This window comes from Amblyomma mixtum, chromosome 3, assembly GCF_055824585.1.
Source record: "Amblyomma mixtum isolate Tamu chromosome 3, ASM5582458v1, whole genome shotgun sequence".
In the NCBI taxonomy this organism is placed as follows: Eukaryota; Metazoa; Arthropoda; class Arachnida; order Ixodida; family Ixodidae; genus Amblyomma; species Amblyomma mixtum.
In genome coordinates, this window is record NC_143014.1 from 37,228,531 (window position 1) to 37,249,026 (window position 20,496).

General features: G+C 54.0%; 1 protein-coding gene across 10 annotated transcripts in view; it reads right to left on the bottom strand.

The window, feature by feature from the left end:
* The window catches only part of LOC149349674 (uncharacterized), a 289,088-nt gene that overhangs the window by 75,686 nt on the left and 192,906 nt on the right, over nt 1–20,496 (bottom strand). For all 10 annotated transcript variants that reach the window (XM_089578727.1, XM_089578725.1, XM_089578732.1 and 7 more), the window contains exons 4-6: nt 19,913–20,119; nt 12,726–12,810; nt 3,669–3,751 (exon numbers count right to left, since the gene is read on the bottom strand). In XM_089578727.1, the coding sequence (XP_089434853.1) occupies nt 3,669–3,751; nt 12,726–12,810; nt 19,913–20,119 (375 nt within the window). The remainder of the gene's footprint in view (nt 1–3,668; nt 3,752–12,725; nt 12,811–19,912; nt 20,120–20,496) is intronic.

A 20,496-nucleotide genomic window follows, 5' to 3' on the forward strand; every position in this document is an offset into this window, starting at 1 on the left:
TAAAAAACTGCCTCCCAGACTGGAGTGTCGGAAAGGTGTTCACGACTCTAGACTAGCGTAAACACAGCATGCATGGATAACGCAGAAGCGATCATGTCCGTGTGGACACGCATGCAGCCGCGTCGGCGGCAATGGCATGGAAAACCAAGCGGTCGCAGAACCCGAGCAGCCAATTAATGCGCGGAGCAGTCCACGCGAAAACCGCCGCTAATTTATTTCGCCGCAAAAGCCGTCGACAGACGCGCGGCCGCCCGCTGTCCCGGCGCCATTCTCCGCGTTTAGCTCGCTGCTCTTGCACGGAAGCCCGCAACGAACCCCGTGCGGGTAAAACAACAAACGAGCTCCGCACTGAGGGACAAGGCCCAGCGCTGAAAGGAGACGCAGCCGCCGGGCGAGTTACGAAAGAGGATCCAAGATGGATGCGTCAAGGAGGGCGGCCATTACTGCGAACCTGCGAGCGGGAAGGCCAGCAAGAAAACCGCGGCGCGCACCGAACGTGACCCCGTTTCTCGAAAAGCGAGCTGCGCCGAATATGGAGTGTGGGAGCGGCGCAAAACCAGTTTGGCGCGGGGACGATCCTTTGTTCGTCGGCCCCTGCTGCCACGCGGGGAAGCCGCCGGCCGCCCCTCGGGCGAGCACTTCCGAGCGGTTTTCTTCTGCTCCGCCGCTGGCCAAGCGAAACAACCCTTTCTCGCTGGGAAATGGCTGGGCACTAATGCTCTGTCTCAAAACGGATGAACGACGGGAAGATGCCGATCACTCTCGTCCAGAAAATTCACAGCCGACTATGCCTACCACGCTTTTGTGCAGAGTTCACAGCCGATATCGCTCGCATGTCGCCGCACTCGGGTCGTTAACATACACTCGTCCAGGGCCACAGTGTACGTAATCATCGTGTATTCACTTCGACCTACAGCTAGTCGTTTTTGACGTCACGCACGGCCAATAATCGATTAAACGCCAAGTGGCAAGGGGCCGCTTCAAACTCATCGCTCAGTTACGAAACAATGTAAATTCTGCGCGTCGGGTTGCCTGGGACCATGAAAAGGATACAAGACCTGAACAATGAAATGTTGAGACTGCGAATCTGTGCCAGACAATACCAGTGCGCGATATAATGACAATACGCCGGTCAATAAGCACCTCGTGTAATATGCTCTCAAACTCTTCGCTCCCAGACAACAACTTAAGTCGAACATCACTTAAGATGCAACAAAGTTGCTGACAGTACATAAAGCATATGGAAGCACAACCCGAGATGAACAGCGTTGCTGCGGTTACTGCCAACCAACAGTAGTTGTACCGATGAGGTGCATGGACACGCACAATTTAAAGCTCTTATTTTCAATGGAGAGCAGGCACCGGGCGCTCACACAAACATAAGCGCCAGACCAGTGGCGCGGCACCAAGGTTACCTGCAGGTTAGCCGAAAATTCGTGCCCACGGTGGTCGGCTAAGGGTCGGGACGCACGAGACACGTTCCCGGAGGCTGGACGCAGAACCAGTTTGAGGCAACCAGTTTCGGCGCCTTCCGGCTGGGGGAGTCAACGACCCGCGCCTACCTCGGGTGCCAGTCAGCCTTCGCGGAGAAATCGGGCCGAATACGCAAGGCGGCACAGACGCCATTCAGCACGGCGGCAGCCATGCGCGCACCGTGTCAGAAATATCTGGGCATCTTGGCCCGGAACCAGGAGGAGTGCACAGGGGCGTCAAGGCCGGGTCGTCAACCCCTACAGTCGGACAACGCTTCTGAAAAGCGAGACCGGCGCTATCACCACGGCGCCGGCCACCACGAGCGCTGACCTTCACAACAAATGGCCGCCGCAGAGCCTGCTGGCCAACACTTTTAGCCACGGCCCAGGAGAGCGGGTCGAAAATAACCAGGGCTCCACCGTCGGCAGACGTGAGCCAGGCGCGCTTCCCACGTCAGCGGCGAATGCTAAACAAGCGCTTGCGAAAGCACGCACGCCCTGCGCAGCCACTTTGGACGTGCTCCCACTTCCGATCCCGCTGACTTGAACCAAACAAAAGCGAGCGCCAAGGGCAAACCAAGGTCAACGAAGTCAGCAAATCGCCAGGGGCTACGGCGCCGGATTATCTGGCCACTCAAGTCGACCTGAAGTGTCAACTGTGAGAAAGTACCCAAATGTAAAGTCACTGCTCCACTCCTACGATCTCAGCGCTAGCCTGGAACGCCAGAGCAAGCAGTTTGATAGGAGAGATTATGAGCTACCCGGAGGAGACAAGGTACAGTTAAGTCGACAAGCAAGACCAGACGGGTTCCACTAGCTAGCTATGGGGAAGACAGTCCGTTGGCGACAGGGCAGATTAGCCGTGATCGGGACAACAAACGAAAGAAAAGAAATTACCACAAAACCCTGGCGCGCCGACCCGGCTGCACAAGCCTGGCCAATCCCTAAGGCGACTTTACTGCCAAGCAGATTATCCTCTCCGCAGCTAGAGGCCAAACCCAATAGCTGCTTTTGACACTCCGAGAAAGCTACAGCGCAAAAGAAGATTTGGCATGAATTAATCCTGCATTACCTCAAATAGAATGACAAATGGACATGAAAACATATTAACAAAGAAAAAGCTACCTTTATATATCCTTATATCGCGTGTTAAAAGGAACGAATTGATCGGCGGCAGCAGTTATATGAAGGCCCTTAAGGTGACCCAAAATAACAAATAGAACCATAAGCCGCGGATAGCAAGAGGGTGAGGTACCACTGTTTCCAATCTACAGACAAGTTACAAGGCTGCACTTTTTACAACGCAACGCTATCCCAAAGAAAACCTCGTGAATCGGAGATAAGGCAGAAGAGAAAAAAAAAAAAAAACACCAGAAGAACGATCCCAAGGCGAGACCAAGGTCGCAGTCCTACGCTGTATCCTGCCTCATAGGCAAAAACAGGAAAGGGAGCGCATGGAGAGAGAAAAGCACGAGCCAAGTAATGGTGCAATACCTCGCCCCTCTGGAAATCGCGGGCGGTTCTAAGTTTTCCTACCGCTACTATTGCTGCTTTGTTGCAGCTTCTCGGAAGTCGCCCGATAGCGGGCCCTTTACAGACACTCATAAGTGAAGTAGAGGAAATAAGCGGAAACGCCAGACAAAGATCGCGCCCGGTCCTCTTTGTGGACAATCTCCACTGGTACCCGAGCGCGATCAAAGGCGGTGGCGCGAGGCGTTCACACTGATGGTAGCTGAATACTTATTCCAAAGGTGGAGCAAATAAACCGCAAATACGATGCGATCGGCGATATGTTCGAGCACACACAGGGCACACGGTTACACAGCACGATTGAGAAACGGGGCGACAGTGGCGAAGCAGGGCACCTCGTGTTCGAAGCACACAAAGAGGCTGCGAGCACTCGGCAGCCGGTGAACACGGTCGCGCAGGTTCGTCGACAGTAGCAGATATTATTCGGCTCTGCGCCCGAGCTTGTTTAATAAGTCCGATCGCACGTACGGCTCGATTACGGCGACGAAAAGAAACCAGGCTGCAGTGCCTCTCGGTGCGCACAAAGGAAGGCAGCAGACCACAAGAAACCGCAGGCGGATCCGGACGGCGTTTTTCACATCCACGGGCACACACATCGTACAATCCACACGGGCCACAGCGCACAAGATCGTCGCGAAAAAAAGAGACAAGAAGGCTTTCACTTACGACTTTGAGCGGGCTGTTGAGCGTGCACGTTCTGCGGCGAGGCGTAATCCCGACGTTCTCTCCCTTCAGAATGGACTCGACTACTGCAAAGAAGAGCAGAGCGGGGGTCACGGGCGAACTGCGCAGGCGCGGGGGCCGTCTCCTCAACGGCGAGAGGGGGACGCGCCCCACGTGACGCGGCGCGCCGCTGCGCGCGGCGAGCCAGGCGGGCCGCGCGCGCGCTAGGACGGCGCGCCGCTCGACCTGGCGGCGCTCCCAGGCTCCGCCGCCGCCGCCGTCATGCTTTGCCACATGTTCTCGATCGCCTCGCGCCAGCCGCTGACACATCGCGTTTCTGCACGCCGTCCTTCCGCCTCGTGCGCGGAAAAAAAAAAAAAACGCACCACACTAAACTTTGCAGCGTTCCAAAGTGTTCATACGTGTTGCAACGACGCTGCGTCCACTAGCCGGCTAGACAGAGGTGGCGTGAAATCGGGAACAAGCGACCTCTCCGGCGTTGCAGGCAAGAGGCAAATGTGTATTCGACTAGCAACGAAGAGCTGCGTCATGGTAAGCTCTGACACGCTTTTTTTTTTTTTGGCGTGTGGAGAGAGGACACAAAACGCAAGATTTATCTGCTACATCATATCGGCGGCTGACAACACCGACTCGGCTACAGAAATACAGCTGGTAATGCCAGATCAAAGTGCATACGGGGCAATCTGACAAGAGGAAATAAGATTCAAACAAGGCGGTAATTACCATTACCCACTAGCCGTCTTAGAAATCCTAAAACGATACAGCGACTGTCCTAGTGTGCCGCCAGTACTCGGAGTTACGGCGAATTACGACGAATTCTTCAGTTTTCCTTTACTGCGTTCAGAAGGCTTTCGATGGCAACTGTTACCCTGCTTGGCAATACCAGTACGTTTTTTCGGTAACACTGGCAAAAGATTTGCGGCGTTAATTGGAATGGCGGCGTGAATTCAACATCGCAACAACTGCGCTAACGCTTGCTAATATGAGAGAGGGGGGTTCCAAATATTCGAACAGGCTTCTGAATTTGACTGAATAACGGGAGCCTCAACTCCCACACTGCAACTGCCGAAATTCAATTTTCTTATTTTTTGGGGCCTTTTACCAGGTATCACATTTTGATACTGCGTTCCCAAATCAGCAAAACACATTTTGCGGGTTATACGTGAACCGAACCCCCCTTCCCAGCCGAACACTAGCGAAACCAGACTGGAACTTAAGCACTTTGGGGCACTCCCGTGGTGCCTGCCACTACAAGTAACCCCTTTTCCTCCGAGGCCGCGACAGCAACTTCCCTCAAGGCAAGGCAGCCATGCAGAGCTCGCCAGGCTGTGAGGCTCTGCGAACAATCCACGTGCACGCACTGACTGCCGGCGACATGCAACCTGTTGATAGTTTGCAGCACCCTCAGATAGTTTGCTGCCCTCCACCCACGAGTGCGGTCACGTAGGCGGCAGCAGTCATGTAACAGGCCGCATTTGGCGCAACAAAGCGTTCCGCCGATGCACACAGCAGCGCGGCCGGAAAAACAGCGCACGCAGGCAATCAGCCGCGACGCTCGTGACCCGGCTGAAGGAACGGGAAGTCGGGGAGCGAGCAGCACGCCACGCGGTAACGGGAAGGCACGACACAAATACGAGGAAAGTCATCGCTACGCTTTGGCCGGCTTTCTGCGCGCCACGCCGTGTGTCCCTCGCCAGGAGCGGCGCTGACCGTCGCCAGCATCGGCCGACAAGAGGCTTACTTCCGCAAAATAAATGCGCGCAATGTGACTGGCATCATTGTCGGGCGAAAATTACGAGCAGACCGCGTCGCTTTGTTTCTGGTTTCCTCCAACAGAGAGCCGCGAAACGAACCGGCAACTTGGCCAACATTTTGGCAGCCGCGCGGGAAATCGCAGTCTGCGTCGCCCTAGTGTACAGCGCACCAGACAATAAGAGCCAAGATTAGACAACACAGCTTGTGGTTTTCGGGTAAAGTGATCGTGCCCACTTGGCTTCTGTAACCTAGCAGCTGTAGCGCGGTGTGGCTTTGATAGCCGGGCAGTGCGCCCCACATGCACTGTGCATACAGTCCACTCGAGCGAAAATTTTGTCTGGACCCGCTTCAGCTACATAGAGCGTCCAGACAGTGGCATCGCATAACTTTACACACCTTCGCTTACGCTCCAAATAAAAAAGTGAATAAGTAGGGATTATCTACGGTCCTTCAAAACTTTAAACACCAATGTTCTCCGCGAATTTTGCTACGGGGAAATGGGACGTCTTCCTGGCCGGTGGTAACGAAATCGCATTTACCTCTAGCGAGTTTTCGAAACCTGTTTCCAACATGAGCTAAAAGTATTTTGCAAATAAATATGTTGCACCACACTAACCTAGACCTGACACGGTTACTCTATTGCCGAACACTTCAGCGAAGCTGCTGGTGGAAATGATTTCCTGCGGTGGCATTTATTCAACATGTTTCTGCCAGCCAGCAATAGCAATGCATAAACGGCGCCGCGCAGCAGACAACGGGCAGTGCAACTAGGCCGTGGCGTAAGGCACCTTCGAAGCGCGCAAGCCCCAACGGCAGCTGTTGATCCCCCTCCGCACTGGCCGGCACACGACGGGGAGCGTTGCCCCCGCCACTGACGTCACACCGTATACGCGAGGCGCCAGTCAAAAACTGCGAGCCGAGCCTGTCCGCAATGCGGCACCCCCGGCAGGCTCGTGCGCGACGTCGCTACAGCTCCTCGAAACGGAACGAACGCGGGAAAGAGGCGCGCAGAAAACGAATGACCGGTGAAACGTGTTCCGTGTGGGATGAACAAGGAGGTCATTTAAATGCCAGAACATTCATCGCCCTAAGGTACTCGCCCCCAAGGGCCACAGTCATTTCTTCACTGGATCGCTTTACTGCAAGAAACCAAAATAAATACTGCTCTCGCCTATCCATGCACGAGGCTGGTCACACAAGGAGGAAAGCGAACAGGCACCGCTTCAACTGGAGCTGCTCAAAAGGCACACCTAGCATGAGACTTCCGGAAAAATTCTCGACGTGCAAGAGCAGTGGGCTTGCCTGAGTAACACTGCCGCGTATGACCGCATCGCTCAGTCATCAGGGCACTACGAATCCCGGAAAAAAAAAAAAAAATCTGCATACCAGCAGTCACGTCCACTAAGAGAGCGTTCGCAGTGCAGGTCTCTTAGCTTGGGAACCCTCTGGACATGTGCCCTGTGAGAACACTCCTTTCAATAAAGAATTAACCCCGTGAACAGGACACAATGGACAGTACCAAGCAATGAAATAGTTCGCGAATACTTCCTTCTTTGTAATCATGAATACATAGATGGCAGTGGCGGAATTACTTTCGCTTTCCGCCCGCACATTAAAACAAACATAATCGCTCCAGCAACACGAGTTTGTTTTTTTTTTTTTTTTGCTCTATATGGGTAAAACTTTACGGCTGGCCCCTTACTCTTCGTTGAACACTAAAGCACAAGGCAAGCTACGATACCGGTTCTTAGAAGACAACAGCTACTCCTGCGCCGGACCACAACGTGACCAATATTGCGCTGGAACAGAGCAAAGACAGGCGCGAATACACATGGCGATGTAGCCGCTGCGGTGGCTCAGTGGTTATGATGCTCGGCTGCTGACCCGAAAGACGCGTGTTCGATCCCGGCCGCGGAGGTCGCACTTCGATGGAGGCGAAATGCTAGAGGACCGTATACTGTGCGATATCAATGGACGTTAATGAACCCCAGGTGGTCGAAATTATCCGGATTCCGCCACTACGGCGTCCCTCACAGCCTGAGTCGATTTGGGACATTAAACCCCATAAAAAATAACACATGACGCTGTGGAGTCACGCAAGCTTTGCCGTTCTGTACCCCAAATGAAGTTGTCACAGGGCGGATGTGCGCTGCACCACGGTTGCAAAAGCCAACTGGCGGTGAAGACACCTTGCACATGCGCGGCCCAATGCTACGGCGGCCGCGCGACTGTTTATTTACCCCTCGAAGAGAGCACGGCATGACGGATCGCCGCTCCAAGCGGGCGGCTGCGGGAGACGCGGACGTGGTCCAGATTTAGCGGCCAGTTGGCTGCAGCCGACCCACCCAACCGCACCGGCTGCGTGGGTAGCGGAAAAAGCATGGGGCTAATCGGCGCTCGCCGCGCACGCCCTGCAATCGAGCGGAGACCTTGTCAGCCGGCTGCTTCCTCGAATCCCGCGCACATCTGGCGGGCGTTGCCCGGCCGCCGCGGCTGACCCGAACTCCGGCCCCAGCGGCCAAGTGGACAAAGAGCAGATAAGCGAGGTGATAAGCAAACCCGCAGGGGGGGCTCTTGTGCCAGCAGGGAGATAACGCTGGCACGCTTCATTTATGCTTCTCGCGTGCGCACATAGCGCACCGGCACTCCGTGTGAGGCTCCACTTGGCAATGAACCTGGAGATGCTACATGATCGCGTGGCGACAACGCCACGCACAAGTGGATTTATTGAACTGTGCAGTCACCGGACGTACGACAACTGCAGTGTTCGCCACAGTTTCGTGGCATAAAAAGGAAAAAAAAAAAAGTATCATTGTCAACGCAGCCCGCAGAGTCGGTACTAGCAGACAACGCCTTCGCACCGTCGCCTCACGGCAAAGACGCGCTTGTCAGTGGCCACAAACCCTTTCCCACGACGCGAACACACAGACAACCTGAAACTCGTTTTCTTTTCGGCCGCCAAGCAAGCAGGTGAGCCGGAAGAGCGCGCCGAGACGCTCCGCGGCGTCAGCTGAAGCAAAAATCGCAAGAGCAGCAAAGAACCAGTGTGGGTCTGCCGCCGAAAAAGAAAAAAGAACGCTCTCCATTACAGCCGCCCCAGCGCCGAATTTCTCTCGACAACACTCCAAGCGGGGCGGCCACGGGGACAAAGAGTGTATGAAAAGAGGCAGAGCAAGGAAGAAAAGAAAAAGCGCGCTGCGCCGCCGCGAAGAAGCTTCAACGAGAAAAACCTGCTCAGTATGGAACAGTCAGCCGAGGAGAGCGCCAGCAGTTGGAGATGCCATGGGCGAAAGAAAGGCGGAGGGAGACAGAGCAAGAAGCAACCGCGCTTACCATGCAGCGGTCTCAGCTCGCCAGGCACCTCACTTATCTGTAGATTTATCACGGAGTTTTGTTCTTTGCTGCATGCGCCACTGCCACCGTGGCGCTGCGCCCGCTCGCCCCCCTCTGTTTAGGCGCGCCGAACAGCCCTCTCCATCTCTCTCTCACACACATTTTTTTTTTTTTTTCATGACCAGGCAGCTTTCCCCTCCGTCCCATTTCGTCTTTCACGTCGTCATCATTCGCGTTGCCGGTTTTTGCTTGTTTTCAATGGCCGCCGCTCCCCGCTCGCCCGAGCTCCAGCGCAGGAAATAGCTGAAGGCACTCGCCCTTTGCGCCTCCGTCACCACCACTCCTCCCTTGTCGGTTCTTTCGCGGCTCCCAGGAATGCGGAGAAGAAAAAGAAAAGACGTCCCCCCCCCCCCCCCCCCTCTTTTACGTCGCTAACCCCCCTCCCCACTCGGTAGGATTAAAGTATAGACACCCCTCTTCGCCCGGCTTCCCCTCCGACGTCGACTAAGCTCGGTGACGGGAAGCAAAAACAACCAAATTTCGATACGACGGCCGCGTCTGCGAGCGCCGCCCGATGGAGGCAGGAAAGCAAAGAAACACTGAAAGACCCTCCCTGCCCTCGCCCTCCACCACTCCCCATCATCGCAGGCCGCCGCTAGCGAGAACCAACTGGGGACTTGTGATGTTTTATTGGACCACCGACACCGGGTAGGAATGCAGGACGGACGGGGTTTGAAGTCGGGGCTTCTTTCCGAAACATCTTCCCTACATATTTACGTTTGCCTTTTCTTTTTTTTTTGTCGGCCCGAAGTTGTGTGTGCGTTTCGTGTCCGCGCGTACGGTGCCCGCCCCGTGTTGATCCGCGCGGCAGGAGAAAGCGCTCCCCCCCCCCCCCCCCCCCTTTCCCCCTCCTCGAGCGAGAGTGCAGGGCGCGGCAGCGAAACTGAAAGCCCCACGGAGGTCAAAGCGGCGGAGCAACGAATTCTCGCTGCACACCCGCTTCCGACAGCGTGCTGTCGGAGTCAGAGGTCATTTCAAGGTCATCATAGAGGGTTCCGGGCAGCCCTTGCCTGCAGACCTCAAGGATCACACACAACTAAGCGCGCGTGGTTTTAGGATTCAGCACTGCTGGCTGAATACTACTTAGATTCTTACATACCGCACAAAGTGCTATCGAAACCTAGATAAAAACGCCACACGAGATACGATCGCCAGATGGTTGTGAACAACGCTCCTGTGAGGGAGCTGAAATGGCAATATTTTTTTTTTTTTTTGCAGGCGCAGTTTATTGTTGGTATTAGTCAGATGCGCTTTACTCTTCATCTGATTGCCGTTTTATTGAATTCCTTCATGTTCAGTGAGAAGCTGCGCTAACAAAGAGGGCACAAGCAAGCTGGGACCGAAAGAGTGGCGATAATTAATGGAATAAAGTCTACACGTCTCTACAAATGTCTACACCCATGAGCAGAGCGAATCAGAATGGTTTTTGATGCGGGCAATAAAGTAAGCAGACAGCAACTATACTAACTCAAGAACAAAGTGGCGAATCCCCCTCAAAGATCTCCAACCAATGCCACCTTTAATCGATCTGCACCTGTCAGCTGCCGTGGCATGGGTCGAACTCGTTGGTTGAAAGGCCTCTTTTGAGGGGAATATTCCGCTTTTTCCTTGAGTTGTATCTGAGTGCAGTGCCTCTCGCAAGCGAGGCATGGCCCGCGTTGGCCGGCAGTAACCGTGGCCAAAAGAGGTCGGCGCTACGACCACTGAGCAGAAGCCCAGGGCAGAAGAGAGGTGTTCCTTGTTTGAGCGACGGCTGCTCACTTCACTATGCATGATCGGCAGACTCGATGCGCTCCCTGTCGGAGAGGAGAAGGAGTAATTAAGACGGCTCTCGCCCGGCAGCCGGTGCTCGGGGCGCGCGTTTCATTACCGAAAGTGTGCGGGCGCTGTCGCACGCCCAGCGGCAACAACCGCCTCCCAGCGCGGAATCCCCCGTCACGCAACGCTGGCTGCTGCTCTCGGGGCCCCGGCACAGCGGCAGCCACGCGAGGCGATCTCTCCCGCGCAGGAGACGAATGCCGACGGGGTGCAACGCTCGGCGCAGGCTTCCCCCTGCCAGTAGCACCAGAGCCTCCGGAGGTTGCGAAACGTCGCGAGAAGAGGGACGCAGACACCCGGAGAAACACGCCAGGAGATCAGAAACACAGCGTGATAGACAGGTATTGAAACCTGGCTCTGCTAACCACGGAATTCGTTACAAGTAGCTGTGCATGCATTGGATCAATCATAATAAAAATGGGGCTCTGGCTACGAGCGACAACGAGCAACTGAGGGCAGCGATCGTGCCGGTCAGGCATTCGGGGACACCAACATGCTGAGGTTTTCTCCTGCACGGTCAACGTACTAAGGCGGCAAAAGTTGCAATAACGCTACGTTGGGCGTTATGCATACGGGTTCACGTACAGAACTGACATAAAAAAAAAAGGCTACAGTATCAAGGATCCATCAAACCTCCATTATTCATCTCTTGGTGTTGCCCGTCTCGATTTGAAGCATGCCCTAGAAGCAGTTTTTCCATCTTCCGTGCAGTTTTACCCTCTCACCCATACGAAAGATAAATAAACTGCAGCTTTGTGCCAGTTTTCCGACGCGAACGCAGACGTGAATGCGAATGCACCAGTAACCGTTTCACTGCACCGTGCTACGGTGGGCTAAGTTCTGCGCCGCCTAAGTGAAAACGCACACAACTCGACGCCGCGTTGAACTGAACACACAACCGTCCACCACGCATGTGTAACGATTTGAATCGCAGGGGAGCAGCAAAGGTGTTCTGACATCAAAGATGCAGCTTCCAGAGGCGGCCGCCAGTTGCGGCGGCGATAGGATACACATGGTAGTTAACAGCGCAAGAAAAGATTAAGGACAATGCATCGCATGGACGAGCGCTAACTCGCAACTAATACACAATCGCTGAAAAAAAAAAGACTATTCTGCGCCTACCTTCAAATAAAATCCTAGTTGCAGGAGTTGAACTTTCGTTTGAATCAAAAACTGCCCCTGCAAAATTTTGCTTCAGTGTCCTTTAAGCCCTAATCGGGCTCCAGTTCTGCAATGCATCATTCTTATGTTGGTTTGCATAATGCAGGTATCCAATTTGGTGTCAATGGCGGGAGGGAGAAGGACACGACACAATCCCCAGGCTGAAGAAACCAGCGGAAACCACCAAACACTTCGAATAACAAAGGAGAACACGTCCGCGCCACTTGTCGCGACCAACGACGGCAGTGAATGCAGCGCCGCATTTAACACTGAAGGCGCATTCACACTGGCGAGTCGCAAACGTCGCGCGACCGATTTCGGTCAATTAGTTACGGTTTCAGAAGCACTAGGAAAGCGGGAACGCAGCGCAGCAAGTCGATTTAAACCGGTCGCTCGACCTCCGCGACTCGACAATGTGAACACGCCCTGAGGCCGCTCTTGATGGCAACATGCTAGTTTCCCTGAATGACCGATATCCTCATGAGTGCTCGGTCGAAACGCAGCACCAAAAGCCGAAAGAGGAACAGCGCTGGGCGCTTTCATCCCTTAGCTGGCATGTCTGACGGACCTCAACCCTGACGCGCCATAAACTTGGCCAATTTTGAGGCGCCTCGGGAAAGAGCTGCGCGCAGGCCTTGTCGCTTCCCTGCCAGCCGCCTAATGAAGGTTAGCAGTTATTTCCAAACGGACTTAGTTCACAGTAGGCACCAGTTAGTAAAAAAAAAAAAAAAGAGTGTTGCAAATAAATGGCCGAGAGTTTCTTCATGACTCATCCGAAGACATGCCAGCTGAGGAAACACACGCGTGTGTCAGCCCGCTACGCATGGTCTACAGCGAATCACCGTGACAATTAAGCAGCAGCAAGTTCCCAGCAACCTAAAAGCGGCGTGCAAAAAGTGTGGGCACACTTACCTCCGTCGCCAATCAGCCTCATCTGCACCAAGCACGGGTCCTCATTGTGCTCCTCGAGCACGGTGTCATCGGTGACGGTGAGTTCCTGCAGAACAGAACAGACACTTAGCAGCAACACGCGGAAACGCTGATCTCATAATCTCCAGCCATATTCACATTACCTTATCTCGTCTGTTACACAGTGACTCTGCATGTGTCGTCCACCTTCCGGGTCACACGTTAGTACTTCTAAGGGTAGTATTTCCTGCGGTTTTCCGCCAATCTCGTTCACCCTTCCAAACTCGGCATTTCCCGTACCGCAAGGCCCGGTTCATTTGGAGAATACAACAGCTGACAATAAACAAACATCGCAACGGAGAGCATCGGACGCACTGCAAGCTATCCGTAGTGAATGTCACCTGTCGTATACATGGCTCGGCGAAAGCTACCCTTACGTTGTTGCAGCGCCGCGAGCAGTCTGATCGAGAGCGCAGGTGGCTGCGCACGCACAACGTACAGAAAGCTAACTCAGTAAAGAGCGGCTCCATGTCAAGAATAACCCTACTCGGACGAGGATCAGCGTTTTTCTGGGTGGGACAACGACGAGAAGAGAGCCCGAAAGTGACGGCTACACAGTTTGGCCACGTTGTTTCAAAGCTGTCTGTCTGTTCTTTCAGCGTTAATTACCCCCCCCCCCCCCCCCCACACACACACACACACACAAAGCCGCGAGAAGCACCAGGAATCGGACAGCGCTTTCTCTTTTTCCTGGCGCAGCTATGCGCGCAGACTGCAGTGCGTCGCGCATAACGCGGAAGAAACGAGCGCGCGGCAGAGTGACCCTTGCCGCAAAGCACGTGAGCCCCGAAGAACTGCGTTGTTTGGCAACGCACGTAACGCGAACCTGCGCAGCTTAGTCCGCAAAAACGACGCAGTGCAGGACCGCACATCTCGTGCCCCGGGCGAACGCGACCGTTCCCCGCGCTCTCTCCCAAGCGGCATGTGCAGCAGCGCGGCACGTGTAGATTACGAGTGTCTAACGACGAGGCAGCCGGCACTGGCTGCAACTGCGGTGTCGGCTTTTGCGCTCGGCGACCGCCACGCCCACTATCGTCGCCACCGTGCCGACCTAGCGCTACTCTACACAGGCATCGTCGGGTGCCAATGGCCCACGTCCCTTGCAGACTAGGTAGTGGGCCACTACGGCCATGCGCACTAGCAGCCGATACGCCCTATTCTAAGCTCTCTCCCAGCGAGTTTCAGAATCAGCTGCACAACAACACTGTAGGTGCAGCGTAACTGCTTCGGTGATTTCGCGGCTGCGAGAGGATGATGCACTTCCCGCGGGCATGAGTGCACGGCAAGGCCAAAGCAAAGCTGCGCTGAAAGCGGCAGCAAACTATGCCGGCGGTCAGCTGTTAGGCGTTTGTACTGCCGTTACATGTCGTTCCAAGCAATCCGACAGGCAGGCAGCTGCTGCAGACCATCAAAGCAGCGGCCCGTGCAGCGGAAACAGCAGCGTGTTCCGGTTTTCCCGTGGACGGGCGACCAGCCTTGAACCGCGTCTTGGCAGGGGTCCCGGCAGCGGCTGGCTGCCGAGCGGGACCTGCCGCGGAGCGCAACGACCTTGTACGCGTCGTCGCGGCTATGACCCCGCGCGAGAAAGAGTCGCCGAAGTGGGGACCCGGAATAACAACGGCGGACTGCCGAAAGCATCGGCCGCGCTGTTTCTGCAGCCCATTACGCCGGCCGGAGATGACCTACTCGTCTTATGAATGACGGACATCAGCAGCTCGAGTTCGCAGCGCGAGCACCTCGGGCTCCGATGAAATACTGCCAAGCCACAAGGAGCGGCACAGACAGCCGACCACTTGCACCGCCCGCGGAGGTCGTTCACCCTGCTTGCTGCTTTTGCCGCGGAAGAGCTTTCCCGACCGCACCGCAAACACAGGTGCGCCGCCGAGAGGAATGTATTCCCAGCACGATCAGCTACGAGGTGCTTTCACGGATCACTGTGTGCGGTTATTGTTCCGCCCGAGCGCTTCTTGGACACTGCGCAGCCACGATGGCGCGCGCCGACAGGGCGAGTTTTCGGCACTCTAGAGCGACAAGGTTGGCCGAGGGAAATAATTCACCGCGCCTCATTCGGGGCATTACTGCAACTACTACCAGCAACAGCCGGGGAAGCTCGAATTGCACCCGGGGCACCTCGGAAGCGACACGTTCCCCTCGAGAGGTACGTGAACTGCGCGTGGGTTCAGAGGACACGACCAGCGCGACGGAAGCCTCCCCTTCGGCGCATCACCCCGCAAGGAGGCAGACAGCGCCGGGCGGAAACGCGCGCGGATTCGCGGTCGCGCTCCTGTTTTATTTTTCCTCTCTCTCTCTCTCTCTCTGCAACACCCGGCTGCCGCTTATCGTCGTGTAGCCTCGGGGAGAACTGGAAATTCGAGAAAGTCGGCGAAAGCACGCCGCCGCCGAGACTCGGAGCGTCGGCCGCGGCGGTGCATGGTTTCTGCACTGCTCTGGGACCATTTGCCGAAGCGCTCTTCCCACGCAACAATCGAACTGAGCGGCACGCTCTGGACGTCGCGCCGGCGGGGGTTTTGCAATCGCAGCTCTCGCAACGCAGCCAAGCAGGTACAGGCCGTTGGAAGCCGCTGCCTTTTTCTTCTACGAGACCAGTCGGGCGTGGGATGAAAGAGTCACACTTATACCGCTTCCGGTGCCTCCACGCCCACTGAGATACAGCCGGGAAAGGTCACCGTTTTGGCGCGAACAATCCGAGCCACTGTAGAAAATACGCGCGTCCCGGTCACCTGTTTCTACTTCTTCCTGCCTTCAAAAAACCGCTAAGAATGCTAAAATCAAACGGCGCAGGTAACTCAATAGAAAATCTGCATGTCAATATGAACAACCACAACTTCCTTGCTTGTTTAGAAGCACACCAAAATTAGAATAACTGAAGCAGAACAACTAAAAACCGGAGCTTATATAGAGTTGAATGACTGAACTACTCAAAGCCAAAAAAAAAATAACAATAAATCTGAGAAATACCAATCGTGCAGACGCAGCGTAATGCAGCAAAGCATTCGCACTTGGTACTCAAGCAGCGAGAGCAGAGTGATGACACCACGCTAACAAAACAATCCCGTCCCCGCACAGCAGAACACGGGGGGCGTCGCACAGTGACGCTCCTCGCGGCGTCATATCCATCAACACAGACAGCCAGCTTACGGAGACGGGGCATATGCTCGCTTTCCTTGGCGATAGGTTTGCACTGAAGCAGACCTGGCGACAGCGCCTGCAATGATACGTCCCATTGTGTCGGCGTCCCAACACCTGCCAACGCTCCCGCAGACCAAGAAAGCGAGGCCGCGGGAGAGGGGCAGGTGTTTCTGCAGCGCGCAACACGTCGCTCGTGGTCCCCTTTCTGCCTCGAGCAGTCGTAGCTGCGCGCCAATCGCCAAACACCTGCGCGGGAATCTGCGTTGGAATCTTTCGCACGAGTCGTTCCTCCCGAAGCGTCTAGGTCCTGAGGTGGGCTAGCCGAAACGCTGCTACACAAAGCGAGGCAATGCAGGCGCTTTTTTGCTCTATGCTCGCAATTCAACCTGCAGAAACAGGCCGCGAGAGAGCACGCGCGTCCGCCTACCGGCCCACGAATAGCGCAATTCCGTAAGGACCGCAGACACTGCAGAACATCGGCCTGAGGCAAACAGCCCAGTAGCGGACTCGGCGTTCACCAGCATCATCATCAGCCCGACCAAGCCCATCTCTCCAATTAACCCTGTCCTGTGCCAGCTGCGGCCACCCTAACCCCGAAAACTTCTTAATCTCATACGCCCGCCTAACCCTGCCGCACCCTGCGACGCTTGCCTTCTCCGGCCCAAACCAATTTCTTCTTCATTTCAACTAGGATGTCATCAACCCGCGTTTTTTACCTCACCCACTCTGTCCTCTTTACCGCTACACCTACCATTTTGCTTTCCATAGCTCGCTGCGTTGTCCTCAATTTAAGTTGAACCCTCTTCGTTAGCCACCGTGTTTCCCTCCCATAGGTGAGTACCAGCAAGAACATCTAGCTATTATACACTTTCCTCTTAAAGGATGTTGGTAAACTGCCATTCATGATCGGAGAGAACCTGTCAAATGCGCTCCACCCCATTCTTATTATTCCAGCTATTTCACTTTCGTGATCCGGATCTGCGGTCACTACCTGCCCTAAGTAGCTTATTCCCGTGTCACTTTCAGCGCCTAGCTGCTACTCGTAAACTGCTGTTTCCTTCCGAGGCTGTTGAACAGTACTTTCGTTTTCTGCATATTAATCTTTAGACCCACCGTTCTGTTCTGCCTGTCTAACCCATTGATCATACTTTGCAATACACCACCTAAGTGACTTAGCAAGGCAATGTCATCAGAGAATCGCAGATTACTTGGGTATTCCCCATTAACACTTATTCTAAATTGTCCCCAATTCAGGTCTCTGAATACCTCCTGTAAACAGGCGGTGCAGAGCAATGGCGAGATCGTGTCCCCTGCCTGACAACGTTCAAAATTGGAATTCTATTGCTGACTTTATGGAGGACTATGGCAGCTGTGCAGTTGTTATAGATATCTTCGAATAGTTTCACATAACAGTCTTCTACACCTTGATTCCGCAATGCCTGCATGACAGCTGAGGTTTCCACTGAGTCAAATGCTTTCTCGTAACTTGTGAAGGCTATATATAGCGTTTGGTTATATTCTACGCGTTTCTCTATCACCTGATTGATAGCTTGAATAAGGTCTATTGTCGAGTAGCCTTTACGAAAGCCTGCCTCATCGTTTGGTTGATTGAAGTCTAAGGTTTTCCTAACACTATTAGCGATTACCTCAGTAAATACTTGGTAGGAAATGGAGATCAAGCTGATCGATTTGTAATTTTTTGAAGTCCTTAACGTCCCCTTTCTTATGGATTAAGAAGATCACAGCGTCCTTCCAAGATTCCAGTACGCTCGCGGCCATAAGGCATGTTGTATACAGGGCGGCTAGTTTTTCGAGCACAACCTCCCCACCGTCCTTCAACAGATATCATGTTAGCTGATCCTCACCAGCTGCGTTCCCCCTTTGCATTGCCCCTAAGGCTTTTTCATATTGCTAATGACATTGCCCTCTTTGTTTCTTAAAGCATACATCCGATTTTTGCCCATACCTCACTTCCCCTTCCCCGCTATTAGGCCACCTCCAATCTTTAAAGCACGTTCGATTCTCTCCATATTAAACTTTATGTTGGTTGCATTGGTTAACTTTGATAGTACGAACAGTTCTGTCTAGTTACAGATCTTACAGCAGTTTTTACTTTGTTCACTACCGATTCTACGTTATCACAGAACCCTTCGACGATCTGGTCATCATAGCTATATGTATACGTAGGCGTGTAGCCCTGTACTATCTTCAGTTTGTACCTCTTATTAAGATTAATTACGATAAATGCCACCCTCCGGCTAATACTATGGAATTCCGTTATGCTGTCATCTATATCCTGAATGGTGAGGAACCTCACACCTAAAGTAGCATACGACTTTAAAAAAAAAAAACAAAAAAACAGCACTTGTTAACAATGGGCCACGGTCCGCGGCGTCCTGTATTCTCCGCTAGCCAATCATACGTAACAGTAAACAAAATCAGCTTTGTAATGTTTGACTTTATTAAACAACCCCCGTGTCAAAATTCTAGAGCTTATAATTTTTTTCTTGTAATTAGCTTCTTGCTTAGGTAACAAGAAAAGTTTTAACAATGGGCTACTTTTTTGCTGTGGAGGAATTCTGCGCGGCGATTCTGAATGTGGGCGGAGCTTCACTGCAGACTTGTTTTATTCGACTATGGTTGTCGTCTGTCCGCTAATCCACGATAGTACAGTACGTGCTCGTCCTTTAGTACTCTATACGCCTCATCAGTCCTCCTAGCCTCACTAAGCCCTATGACATCCAATTTAATACCCACTAGTTCCTCGAATACCACTGCTATACTAGCCTCACTAGTTAAAGTTCTAGCGTTAAACGTTGCCAGGTTCAGTTTCCAATGCTGGCCTGTCCACAGCCAGAGATTCTTAGTCCCCTCTGCTGCGTCACAGGTGTGACTACCGCTTTCTGTCAGTTGTTCTGCAGCCACTGGGGACTAAGGGCCGGGGGTTAGCGAGTTTGTTCGTAGAAGGTTGTGGCCAAGTGCTACACCAGGGTGGCCAAATCATGCTCTAGTGAGGGAGTGCGTAGGCGTTTCTGGTCGCCGACATCAGTGCGCACCCCAGACCTTGTTAAGCAATTACATCGACACGTGGATTTTTTTTTCTATCCCCCCCCCACCCTCCCCTCGAAACGTTGGGCAAAATTAAAATATTGGTTGGCGTCAGTTTTCTCTCAACTACGCTGCTACGAGCACCACACAACCTCGCAACAGTTGTCGACCCCGATCATACTGCCGCCGCGGGTGCCGCCAACTTTCAGGTGGAGAATTGCGCGGCACCTGGATTCGAGGTAGGAGGATGCTCTACCTCCATCTGCACCATCGCTCATCGAGGTTGAAGGATTTACACTGGCGTTTACGCTAGACAGCGAGCTCTGTTCAGTGAAAGCACCATACTCCTGTAACAGACCGCTGGTCCAATACTCCGAAAGTGCCCTAGTGCGCTCCAAGTACACGCAACGACTGCCTCGGCTCTAAGCGACATTAAATCGGTGCCGCGTGCCAAGGACCTCGCTCACAATGTCAAAAAGACTTTCCGACGCCAGCAGAGCACTACGACCGACATCGAAAAGTGATCAAGGACGCCGCGTTAGATAGAAAAGAAGGGGAGAGAGCGTGTCCTCAGTGAAACGGCACAACTTTCGCCCCCGAGCCGCGTTGCGCAACGCGCATATTGGCGCCGCGGCGGACTGCCGCGATGCCGATCGGCCGCCTTCCCCGAGGGAGTGACGCGAACGGGCGGCCCAGATGTCGGCCGCCCTGGAGCGCTGCCAAGCGCGTACGTGGCGGCAGCGTTATCGCCGCAAATACGCGACACAATCGGCGCACTCGCTCGGCGAGGAGGGACTCGGTGCCCGCGAATCGTTGCCCAGTCCCCGAAGAGGCTCAGAAGAAGCCGTCATCCTCTCGCGGCCAAAAACCGGCTTTCCCGAACTCCGAATACTGCATTGCAAGGCAACTGGCGTGCCCGGAAGAAAGCTCACCCGGGTGTTGTCGTTGTAGGAGACGATGACGGCGGTGTACCACTGGGTGGTGCCCTCGGCGCGGTAGACCTTGACGCGGTAGCCGACCAGCACCGACGGAGTGGTGACCAAGATGCGCTGGCTGTCCTGGAACTCCACCCAGTGCTTTACCAGCCACCGGATATCGCTGTGCTCCAAGCAGCACGCCTCGACGTCGACGTCGTGCTCCTGCGTGCACACAAGAGAGGCGCGCTGGTTGCACTCGGGCGTGTCGGAGCGCAGCAAATTGGAACACGACTGTTAATCATGTAAAAGAATTACGAAAAACTGCGATACCCGACTAAATGAGCCGTTATGACCCGGTTTCACACACAACACGGCTGCTGACAACCCGCTTGAACAAATGGCGGTGTCCACCCGGTAAATCGGATCCACTCAGCATATGAGCCTGGAACTGTAGCAAATACCCTGAAACTAAATATGCCGCGGCCAAATTAAAGCCTGAATATTACATTAATTATTTCATTCTTTTAAACACAAGTTTCTTGCCAACGTACCCTGACTTCAGGTTACCACGATATGGCAGGCGCTGCTTTAGAAAGGCT